Source organism: Mirounga leonina, unplaced genomic scaffold, assembly GCF_011800145.1.
Source record: "Mirounga leonina isolate KUSES-001 unplaced genomic scaffold, KU_Mleo_1.0 Mir_166, whole genome shotgun sequence".
NCBI lineage: Eukaryota > Metazoa > Chordata > Mammalia > Carnivora > Phocidae > Mirounga > Mirounga leonina.
In genome coordinates, this window is record NW_023270418.1 from 12914213 (window position 1) to 12926278 (window position 12066).

A 12066-nucleotide genomic window follows, 5' to 3' on the forward strand; every position below is an offset into this window, starting at 1 on the left:
AAGGCCTCGGACTCAGAAAGGGCCAATGGTTTGCCTGAAGTCCCACAACTGGCAAGTGCCCGCCCACTTTTTTCTATTACAGTGTCCTGCTCTCGAATGGGGGAGGACCTGAGAGGCTGCGGGCCACTTAGGAGTGCGTCCTCAAGGGACCCCATAGAGGAGGGAGGGATGAGGACACTGAACAGGGTGGCTTGTCTGGGTGTGAGGAGCTGAGTTGCAGGATGGAGCTCCGATGCCTTAGCAAAGCTGCTGAGAAGGGAAGATGCGGTAAGGGTAGCCCTGAGCCAGGCCTTCCGAGTGGGAACCCGTGAAGGTTCCAGTTAGTCATACCTGCAGCTGTGCTCTATTCCCATGTGTCTCTAGCAACACGTAACATCTTAAATAAGGTTTGGATTAAATACAACAGCATTAGGCACGTCACAGCTTGCGAAGGAGAGAGCCCAGGCTTTGGAGGTACGGAAGCATGGGCTCGACCTGACCGCACTGTGCCGGTTACTAGCTGCATGACCTTCAACAAGTCACATAACCTTTCAGCATCTATAACATGAGGACAGTGATTCCTAACTCCTGGGGCTGTTGTGAGGGTGAAATGAGGTAAGGATGGCCAAGGCCTGACATGAGATAGGGCCCATGGCCATTCGTGGCCAGTGCAGGGCCAGGGGTGGTTGTGGTTTCTGAGTCAGTGGGCAGTCTGTCCTCTGAGCAGCCCTTCTGCCTTCTGCCTCCACAGTGCTCCAGGGCGTGGACAATTCGCTGGTGGGCCTGCACAACCAGAGCTTCGCCCGGGTCATGGAGCAGCGCTTGGCCCAGCTCTTCATGATGTCCCAGCAACAAGGCCGGCGGTTTAAACGGGCCACCACCCTGGGAAGCTACACTGTGCAGGTGGGTATGTGCCAAGCCACTGGGGTCTTCTGATAAATGTGTGGGAGTGTCCTGAGACTAAGTAAACCATGCTGTGTGCAGAGGAGCATTTCATCAACACGGCTCTTAGGGTGTGGGGCTCATGGTCATGACCATCAGAATCATGGAGGAGGGTGAGAGTGAGCTACTCCCCTGTCTCCCTCCTAGACTCTAAGGCTTCAGAACAAATTCTGTACACAGGCACATATTTATTAAACAAAAGTTATTAGTAAGCAAGCACAGACTGACTACTCCCCAACCTGTTCTGGAGACTGGAGGGAGTCCCCTTCAGGCCTCTCGCCACCACTCCTGTGGTTGGCAGACGCACCAATTTTCCAGGGGCAGGATTCTGTGATCCTTAATTAGCCAGTTTCAACAAACAGAGCCCCCCCACGTTCGTAACGGACAGGGGACCACACGGGGACTGAGGTGAGGGAGCTGTAGCAGACTCTACTGCCCAAACCCCCTTCCCATTTCTGTCGAATGCATCTTTATCGAAGGGCAGCTCTTGAGATGCCAGAACCCACTTGGTCCATGCCGCAGCTGGCCGCAAGTGCCTGCGAGTTCATGAGCGGTGGGGGGTGTGCCTACGACAGCCCTCTTGCTCCCTGGCCAGGGGAATTCTGAAAACGTATGTGTTCAGTAATTGCCAGAGCTTTCCCACGGAGTTAAGCTTTAGCTGCCTGCTGTGGTAACTAGATTAATAATGTACCTCATGCTAGTTCCCTCCCACCGCCCTGGGTCACCTCCTGTCAGTCAGTTCCTTGCGCCTCCCAGCTAAGCTACAAGCACTCAACTCAGAGTCGGCTTCAGAGGGAGCCCGACAGACACCAAGGCCATCCCAAGGCAGAGGCGCCAAGCTTCTTTAGATTCTTTATTCCGTTCAAGCCAGAGTGGGAGCATCTCTAGCACATTCTAGCCAATCCACATATCTTGAATACCACTGATTTCGCCGAAGCTGAGAACGGATGGCTAATGTTTGTTATGCTAATTAGCAAAGCTCTGTGGAGCAAGGTGTCAAAGTACAGAAGCAGGGCTGGTGGCTGCCTCCAGAGTGTGAGCTTCCTAATTGGAATCTAGCAGACTGCCCCTGGGGTGTGAACTCGTGATTGGCAATTGCCACATGGAGGGTGTAACTTAACCCAAACACATATGCTTGATATCCCAGTGTCTAAGAGAAAGCGTTTTAAAGGAAATTACAGGCATTACTCTAATCTGTCTGCAGATCGTGCCCCCAGGCAATTCTGAAAGTACAAACAACCCGTTTTCTGGAACACACTTCCCTGCCTGAGTCAAGCATCATGCCCCTGAGAGAGACTCGAGGTCCTCCATTCACAGCTGGTGAATCGGGCCCCTTGTCCTATTAGATGTTGCTTTCCATCTAAGTCTTTGTGGTCTGTTGACAGCCTGGGACCAGGTAAAGACATGGTTAAGTTCTCGTGCCAGGTTATGATTTACCGTTTGTGGGGTCCACGTGAGCCCTATAAGTCACGCTTCTCCAAATAACAGGAAACCATTGAGACTCAGACAGTGAAATGGGATTTGCCTAGCTGACGGGGGAGAAAGAACGGCCCTATAATCCTGGTGTTATTTGTAAACCTAAGAAACCTAACACATTTTACATATCGAAAAGAGCCCATCAAGGTAGTCTTTCCTCATTTCTTCTGAGTACTCAATGTGCTTGGCTCCACAACCGCCTGGAAAGTCTGAGTGAAGTAAGTAGAGATTTATTTCTGCAAATCCTTACTTTATAGAGTCTGTAGATCACCTTCTCACATCACCCTTGGAGAAATCTTGGTAAGAAGAATTCGCTACGAAATTGAAATTGAAATTGAGTGAAGTTATTGAATATTTGAATGCCCATTCACCTTCTACCTGGTTGTACTAACAGTGTCCTTACCTCCTCTCCCAGAAGGGACAGGAATGACATGCCCGAATTTCCCAAATAAAATTCACTCTATATAGCTTACATCTTCCTTCCATGCAGAGGCCTTTTTGCTGGGCTCAGATAATTTTAAAAGATGAGCCACTTTCATAAATATGGAAATGTATATGTCTGGAATGTAAAGATATTTCTCTAGTGAACATATCTGAAAAATTAAGTCTGAAGAAGAAATACATATGACCAGTAAAAATTTTTTTTTAAGATTTTATATATTTATTTGACAGAGAGAGACACAGCGAGAGAGGGAACACAAGCAGGGGGAGTGGGAGAGGGAGAAGCAGGCTTCCCGTGGAGCAGGGAGCCCGATGCAGGGCTTGATCCCAGGATGCTGGGATCATGACCTGAGCCGAAGGCAGATGCTTAAAAACTGAGCCACCCAGGGCCCCACGAGTAAACATTTTTTAAATGTTTAACTCCATTTGCCATCAAAGTAATGCAAATTTTAACCACCACAAGTTATCATTTTCACCTACCAAAGATTTATAATGGTACTATCCAGTATGGGTGAGGATGCAGTGAAATGGGCACTTTCAAACCCAGTAAATGGGTTTGAAATGACCACTGTGGAGGGCAAGTGAGCAGTTTAGACAAGAACCTCCTAGATAGTCACAAACTTACTCCTGGAAATTCATTTTGAGGAGACAGAGGTGAACACAAAGACGAGAGAACGGAGCAGTGTTTCTCAGAGAGTGTCCAAAAAAATGGTCCTATAAGGTGCCCTGGGCCAAATGGGCTTTGTGGCCACATCAGTTTGGGCAAGGCTTCATCCTGTAGCCCCTTCTTGAAGATTCCTGAGGCCTTTTGGCATACCAAAGACTCTAAAAACACCTGCAGTAAAGAAATTCCTTAATTTTGTTCAGCATACTGGTTCGTAAATTTAAGTGCCAATAAGAACCTTATGTTTAGTAATACCTATATTTCTCCAACATTTTATTATGAACATTTTTAAGCTCACACAAAAGTGAAAAAATTATATAGCAAACACCAATAAACTCACCATCTAGGTTCTACAATTAATGGTGTGCTATGTTACTATTTTATATTCGATAACATATTCATTTCCATACCATAGATCAGTTTGGACTGTTCTAGAACCTCAGATACATAAGTATATTCTCTTTTGTATAAAGCTTTTTTGACTCAATGTAGTGTTTTTAGGTTCATCATCATGTTGTGTTTTTCAGGAGTTTATTCCTTTTTATTGCTGAGTAATATCCCCTTATATGAATATATTAGTTTGTTTACCCATTTTTCTGTTGAGAGACCCCCAGACTTTTTCCAGTTTTCAGCTATTGTAAACAAAGCTGCTATGCATATTCTTCTACAAGTCTTTCTATGGCCATATATTTTCATTTCTCTTGAGTGTGTAGGAGTAGAATTGCTGGTTCCTAGGGTGGGTGTATGTTAGCTCTGTGAGAAACCGCTAGACCTTTACCCAAAGTTTACCATTTTACACTCCCACCAACCAGATGTAGAGTTCCAGTTACTCCTCATGCTCATCAACACTTGGTGTTGTCAGCCCTTATTTCAATCATTCTGCTGGGTGATAGTGGTGTCTTGCGATTTTGCTTTTAATTTCCCCATTGAGCATTTTGTATATGCTTGTTGACTATTCAGATACCTTCCTTTGTGAGGACATACACAGACATACACAGGAGTATAAACTCAGGTAGGCTTCAAAGAACACTAATAAAAGGAAGCCACAACCCAAAGCATAAGAACATTCCCCTTACCTTACCCCAGAAGCCTTTTATGTGTCTTCTCTGATTACACATACTCCCTTCCTATCTATCAGAGCTGAGTGTGCTTCTGAATTTTGTTTTAAGTCATACCTGTATTTCCTGTGTAGATTTCACCATCCACATGTGTATCCCTAAACAGTACATCATTTGGTTTTGCTTGTGTTTGAATTTTATATTCTGTGATTTGTTCCTTTTGCTCATTATCAGGCTTTTGTATTCACCCATATTGATACAAATAGCCATAGTATTTATACTACTCTATAATATTTCATTCTGTGACTATACCATAACTTATTAATCCATTCTACTGTTAGTGACTTTTGAATTTTCAGGGTTTTTTTTTTTTGTTTTTTTTTTTTTGCTGTTGTGACCAATATTGCTATAAACATTTCTGTAATATCTTTTAATATCCTTTGAAGCTCATAATCTGTAATATACACTTTGGAAAATACTATACTATACTATAATGTTTTTAAATTTTGTTATTGTTATGTTAATCACCATACATTACATCATTAGTTTTTGATTATACTATAATGTTTATCAGTTGTTAATTATAGTTGTGAAAACTTGATAGCAAACTAACCGTTCAAAAATGAGGTGTTAGTTGAGTTTATGAGGCATGCATATAGTAGAATATTATGTAGATATAAAAATTTATGTTTTATGTATTTATAATGATGATCAATTAGCTACAATACTGAAAAATGAGTAACAATTTAAGTGTTTGACAAAAAGGGATTTGCTAAGTAAGTTTATGAGGTGTGCTTTGGAATGCTGTGTAGAAGTTAATATTTATGCTTTTGTTACAGTTAAGGTCACTTAAGGATGCAAGTAAAAATAGCAATATGTGATTCTATATAGAGAATATGATAAATAATTTCATAAAATAATAAATAAAAGGTTTGTGTGGAAAAAACAAAGAATAGAGGCAAATGCTCCAAAATAATGTAGTTAGCTTGGGGTGGAGGGATTACAAATTGCTTTTATTTTATTTCATTTCTTGATGCTTTTCTGTGTTTTCTTTTAAGATTTTATTTATTTGACAGAGAGAGCACAAGCAGAGGGAGAGAGAGGGAGAAGCAGGCTCCCCGCTGAGCAAGGAGCCCGATGTGGGACTCGATCCTAGGACTCTGGGATCATGACCCGGGCTGAAGGCAGCCGCTTAACCGACTGAGCCACCCAGGCGTCCCAATGCTTTTCTGTGTTTTCAAATTTTCTGTAGTGAATATGTATTACTTGTACAGGGAGAAAAAGCAACAAAAGTTATTTTAGAAAAAGAACTTTGAGTCTCCAAGTCCTGCTTTTATCAGAGATCTTTTGAATTACAGACATATAAGTTCATTTTTTTTCCTCTCTGGCAATTGCAGGAGTTTGAAATTAGAAATCTTGTTTGAGAATAACCTAACATGCCCTGAATGAATGTGCAGGCCTATTTCCAAATGAGGCCAGGGTTCTCTGGAGGCTGGAAGACATCACCATTTTAGCATTTTCTTCTCCAGTCTCAAGCTGTTCTTTCCAGATGTTCCTATTTTCAAACCCTTTTTCTCCTCCCTGTCTCCCCCTCCAGCAATAGCAGGGCTTCTTGAGATGCTGGTGATAGGGAGGTACACAAAGGTTGATGTCTAAAATATCCGTTGTCGGTCCTATTAGCCATGGAAGGCTTCAGCAATTGGGAGAGAGCCTGCGGATTGCCCAGGTGATTGCAGGATTGGTGCAAGATGCCCCATAAACATGGCCTCTCTTTTTCTGAAAGATGGTAAAGATGCAGCGGGTGCCGGGACCCAAGGACCCAGCGGAGCTGACTTACTACACCCTGTACAACGGGAAGCCTTTGCTGGGGACTGCAGCTGCCAAGATCCTGAGCACCATTGACTCCCAAAGGATGGCCTTGACCCTGCATCATGTTGTCCTTCTGCAAGCTGACCGTAAGGGGATAGTCTTTCCATTCATTATTTTTAACGCCATTAAATGTTTCCTGCAAATTAAAGTGATGCCCCAAACTCACGTTAATGGACCTGGAGCTAAACATATATGTGTTCTAGAAGTTTCTTAGGTCAGTCAACTATTTCCTGTGTTGTTTGAAGCTATAGGTTTTGGGTAAGGGATATGTTTTGGATATTAGGATGATGATAATGGTATTGCTCTGTTTCAAATCCTACCCACGCTTTCTCCTAGAAAAATCACCATGGCTGAGATTATATTGTCTGCAGGGGAATTAAAGATAATTTGCTTCACTAAGCATTTACGGAGTCCTGCATGAACTGTGCTTGGTGCTGGCGGACACATAGAAGTGGGCAAGACCTGGTCACTGTCTTTAAGGAGCAGAGAAGGAGTTAATGCAGATATAAAGGAGCAGAATGTGGGAAAGTGCAGTGAGGAGGCAGAGTGATCCGGGGCTCAGGGGAGGGACAGTCTGCTCTGAAGTGCCACCCAGAAAGAACGGACGGAGAAAGGGGTATGAAAACCAATGGTTGCCTCCTCTGCGGCAGGTACTGAGCTTGCTGCCTTACATAGCTTTCCTCACTTTCTCCTCTCCCCGGGGCAACTTTCTTCAGCTCCAAATTCCAGATGTGGAAACGTAGGCTCAGGAAAGTTAACTAACTTTAGAGAGAACTGGTACTTGGGTCGCCAGGATATGAATCTGGATCTATCTGACCTCAAACATGTGTTTTCAACTGTGTTACATGCTAAGATTTCAGCAGGAGGAGAGGAAGGGTGTGTATTCCAGAAGGAGGGAGCAACGTGAGCAAAGGAAGGGAGGTGAGAAGTGCCAGGAGTGCTTGAAAAACAAGGGATCCGAGTTGCCTGGAGAGCAGAAACACAAGGAAGAGCTGATGAGCTCAGAAAGGTGTATTGCTTGTGAGACTGGGGCTTTGGATGACAGGAGAAGGAGATCGTGCATGATATGGATGGGCTGTGGGGAGCTATTGAGGATTTCTGTGCAGGGGAGTAGCGTCATTAGAACCACCCAGTATTTAGGGAGCTTCACCTGTCAGCAGTGCCCAGGATGAGAGGAGCAGGACTAGTGAGGAGGCTCTGTGGTGACCCAGGTGTTGGGGACCCAAACAACACTTAGAAAGAAAGTGAGGTGGGGGTCGGTGACAAAGGTGAGAGACCACGTGGTAGACATTTTAGATTTGGCAGCCTGCTGAGCATCCCGGCATGGAAGGTCATCATCCCCTATTGATTTCCTAGCTGGTGTCCACACTCCTAAAGAACCTGACTCTTAGCTCATGGTTTTCCTCTCGTGCTCATCTCTTGCCTTCATCCGGGGTGAGTCTGGCTTCCATGTTGATGCAGATTCACTTCTTGGCCTGCACATTCTCACAGACACACTTTGCCTAGAAATGATGGCCAGCCTGTGCAATCTCGGCTTTGAAACGACATTTTTAACCCAGAGTCTCTTCTTCTCTGCCTCCCTCCTTTCCTCCCTGTGGGCTCCGTCCCCATGTCTGGTCAGGTCAGCTACTTGCTTCATCGGTTTTGCTGCATCCTCTTTATGTGAGTTCCCCAGGGTTCCATCCTCAGCTCTTTCTCCCTCTCCAGCTAGAGGACAGGAATGAAAACCATGGCAGGTGCCCAGGAGAGAGGCAAAGGTGTTAGAGGTAGAGACCAGAGAAGTGGATGGATTTGGGATCTTTGGGGGGGACAGAGCTCAGGGGCAAGATAATGGATCCTGTGGGTGGTGGGAGGAGGTAAGGGTCAGAGGAATCAAGCATGACTCCCAGGTGTTTGCTTGAGTGCTGCTTCTGGTATTTGTTGACAGGTGGGAGAGAAAGAGGTTTATTGGAGTTGGAGCAAGAGTGGGGAGATGGAATTGAGAGTTTGGTTTGGCCACGTTAGGGCTGAGATGTCTGTCAGATATCCACGAAGAGCTCAGGAGCTAGAACCCCGGAGTCATCAACACAGGTGACGAATAGAGCTAAGAGAGCAGGTGAGATGAACCAGATTAGCCATGAGTATAGCTGGAGAATCCACAGGAGGGAAGAGCTAGAGCCAGCAAAGGACACTGCGAAGGAGCAGCCAGGGAGATGGGAGGAAGCCCAGGAAGAGAGGAGGGTCCAGAAATAAGCAAAGAAAGGAATGTCCTGGAAGGAAGTGAGCTACGGTGTCAACTTATATTCTTGAGAGGCAACGTACTATAAGGACAGAGGTGAACTGGATTTGGTAAACTTGGCAATGGTTGGTGACCTTGGCAGGAGTGGTTTCCCAGCAGAGGTGGTGGAGATGGTTGGCCAGAGGGGATTGAGGAGAGAATGGGGGTGGGGATGTAGTGACAGCAAAGGGGAGAAGATTGGGTGCACTTGCTGGAGAGGAACATGGGAGATAATGGGGTATGGTTGAATACTGATGTGTTACTGTAATGGAGAGGGAGAAATAGACAGTGAAGAAGAGAGACAAGATCTGTCTTGAAGTCCTTAAGTGGACAAGGTGACCCAGGTGAAAGCGGTCAGAATCCATGAGGGCGTCTGTGCGCCAGGAGGGAAAGCAAAGTCCGAGGGTGTGGGTGCCAGTCAGGTGGTCCCTTTGGTCATGGACGCCTGAGGACATTTTCTGTGATTGTTTCTGCTCTCTTGGGACAGAATGAGGTGAGGTTGGCAGCTGAGGCTGAGGTTGAGCAAGCGTGCAACAGTACACACTGAGACTCTGCAAGCTGATGAGAGAAATACTGTAAGATTGGTAGGGCTTCTGTCCTCCTCAGGCTTCACTGCTCTGTCCAAACCATTTCTTCTACTCTCTCAAAATCCCAGAGCCTCTGAAGCTGCCTACCCCTTGCTGCAGTCACCTCTAGATCCCCAGATGTCCCCCATAATTCACTGAAGATGTAAACCCAGTTCATTGTTTCCATTGCTTCTCCTGTCCGCAACCCATCCTCGATGCTGACCGATCAGTCAGTCCTAGGACCTCCTCACTTCCAGGCCTTGTGGTACTTTGGGAAGGGGCAGGAAAGGGGAGCTGGCTTTATTAAGAGCAAGAAGTGAATGGAGTATCAGGAGGAGAGGTTGAGGCTGTGGGGACTTTGCCGAAGGTGGTTGATGGGGAATAGTCGAAAGTTGGAGAGCATGGGCAGGAGAGAGAGATTGAATCAGATTAGGACATGCATGGCGTGTTTTGGAAATGAGCGTCTGGGGATCATCAGAGGCTTGACTACACCTGTCTGCAAAGCTGCTGTCCCTCCATGGCTCTTCTTTGTTGCTTTCACGGCCCCTTCTGTAATAACCCACACATGTGTTTCCTTCTCTCCATTTCATCGTTGTCTCTTCTTGGACTTTGTGGGTCCTTCTCAAATGACTCAACCTCAGTCATTCTGCCATTCATGTACTGTCCATACTGTAACTAGAGTCACCATAATACATGACTCTGATCTCACATCTACTCCATTCAAAAAATATTTGGTGTCTCTCCATTGTCCACAGAATAAAATTTGAACTTCTTAAGTGGGCCTTCCAAGCCCTTCACCACAGATACTTAACAAAAGTTCAGGTCCTTTCACGACCTGGTCCCATACCGCCTGTTCCAGCCATCTAGCCTCTTTTTCTCTCCTTCCTACCTTGTGCTTCAGCCACACAGGAGGATCCATTCTTCATGTCCCCTGGCCCTCTGAAGCCACCCCTGACCCTGTCTCCCTTAGTTCCAGATGCTTCCACTGCCCTTATCACATGTGGCAGATGAGTTGTTTTCACCTGTCCCTCCTGAGCTCTCTGAAAGCACATACGACATCTCATTCGTCTTTGACTATCGAGGTGATGCTGTTGGGACATCGAGGGGATTCTGTTGGGATATTAAGGATGTGTTATGGAATATTGAGTGGGTGCTGTTGGGACCTCAAGGGGGGTCTTGTTGGAATATGGGGGCTGCTATTGGGATATTGAGGTCTGAGTTTAGGAAAGTTGTGGGAATTCAAGCCTAGATCTCAGGAGAGAGGTTAAAGTTAACACTAGATGTTTTGAGAATGTTGTAGATACGGGTTAGAAATAAATTCCCAGAGAAAATTTGAGGATCTGGGATGGTGTAGAGCTGGAGGACAGACCCTAGGAAATGCCTCCATACTCAGGATCTGATGAGGAGGAAGCTAAGACCAATGAAGAAGAGGAGGAGCAGAGATGTTTTAAATCTCATTTGCTCTTAATAGTTTTGAAATCAGCCAGCAATGTGAACCTGAGATCAACACCTTCAATGGAGAATCGTGGTGTTGAATGAACACCTTGTCCCTCTGAAGGGAGAATGTTAACGTTCTATGCATTCTAGTGTCTTCTAAATCACTAGGGCCAGGGTGCAGTGCCCTACGATGGAGCATGCAATGCCCCCTCGCCCCCCATCACCTCTGACTAATGGGCAACGGCGACCGCTACAGAATCGGCCATGTTTCCGATGGAGGTTTTTCACCTGCTCCATTTGAGGGATCTGGAGTGAGGTGCCCTTCACAGCAGTGATCCAGGTGCTGGAGTAGGGAAAATTCTCCCCACACTGAGGCTGACCAGAATGGGGATTGGTTTACCTTACCCGGTCGTCAGACATTATTACAAAAAATGTCACTTTAAGAAAGCGATAGACTGATCCTTTGGCGAAGGGGATTTGTGTTCATTCAGTCTTTTGACAAATATTTTTGAGAACTGTTGTGTGCCTGGCACTCTCCTGGCACTGGAAATACAGCAGTGAGAGTGGGCAGATCAAATAACCAAAATAAGTAAGTAAAATGTTAGATGCTCGTAAGTGCCATGGAGAAAAACGAAGCAGGGAAGGCCAGGGGGTGTCAAAGAGATAAGGGTCATGATTTTAAATAGTTGGAGAGTTAAGAAGAAGATTTGTGAGCGACCAGCTTAGGCTACCAAGAGACAAGGCAGAGGGGGAGGTTTGAGACCCAGCAAGGACGTCACCGATGGACGAGAGGGGCAGCCATGAGGTCAGGGTGCAGGTGAGGGACCACAATTACTACAGCCCCAACGGCCACACCCCGAGTGGAATGAGAGCCACGGGAGTGTTTGGGCAGGAGAGTGACATGGGCTGACTGCTCACCAGTGGCTGGGCTCTGGACCAGACCCTCCCTGCACACACACACACACTTCCATTCCAACTTAGAACTGACAAACTGTGTATTTCAGAGAGATGACTTTGCGTAAAACCACCTAACCTCCCTGGGGCTCAGTTTCCTCATCTGCAAATTGAGGATAAGAATAGCACCTGAGCAAAGAACCTATCACAGTGCCTCACGCACAGCGGAAGCTCAGAACATGTTACTGCCCTTTATTACCCTTTCTCTACTCAAGTTCTTGCAAATGAAATAGTCTTTCTCGCCTCTTCACTTCTGTACATGACTTTGCAGTTTTAGATCACTGTGCCAATGAACGCATTGGGTTTGAATGATTTCAGTTGACCTAACTTTACTATCTCTTTGACCGTTAAATGAATTTACTAATGTACATAAGATAAATGTATTCTCTTTCCATTTAAATAGAGGTGAAAGGATTTTACATA

At 45.6% G+C, this 12066-nt stretch overlaps 1 protein-coding gene across 1 annotated transcript in view; it reads left to right on the forward strand.

The window, feature by feature from the left end:
- The window catches only part of KIAA1549L (KIAA1549 like), a 117048-nt gene that overhangs the window by 23998 nt on the left and 80984 nt on the right, over window positions 1-12066 (forward strand). Inside the window, 2 exon segments of the mRNA XM_035012539.1 lie at window positions 731-882; window positions 6344-6515. Of these exon segments, the coding sequence (XP_034868430.1) occupies window positions 731-882; window positions 6344-6515 (324 nt within the window).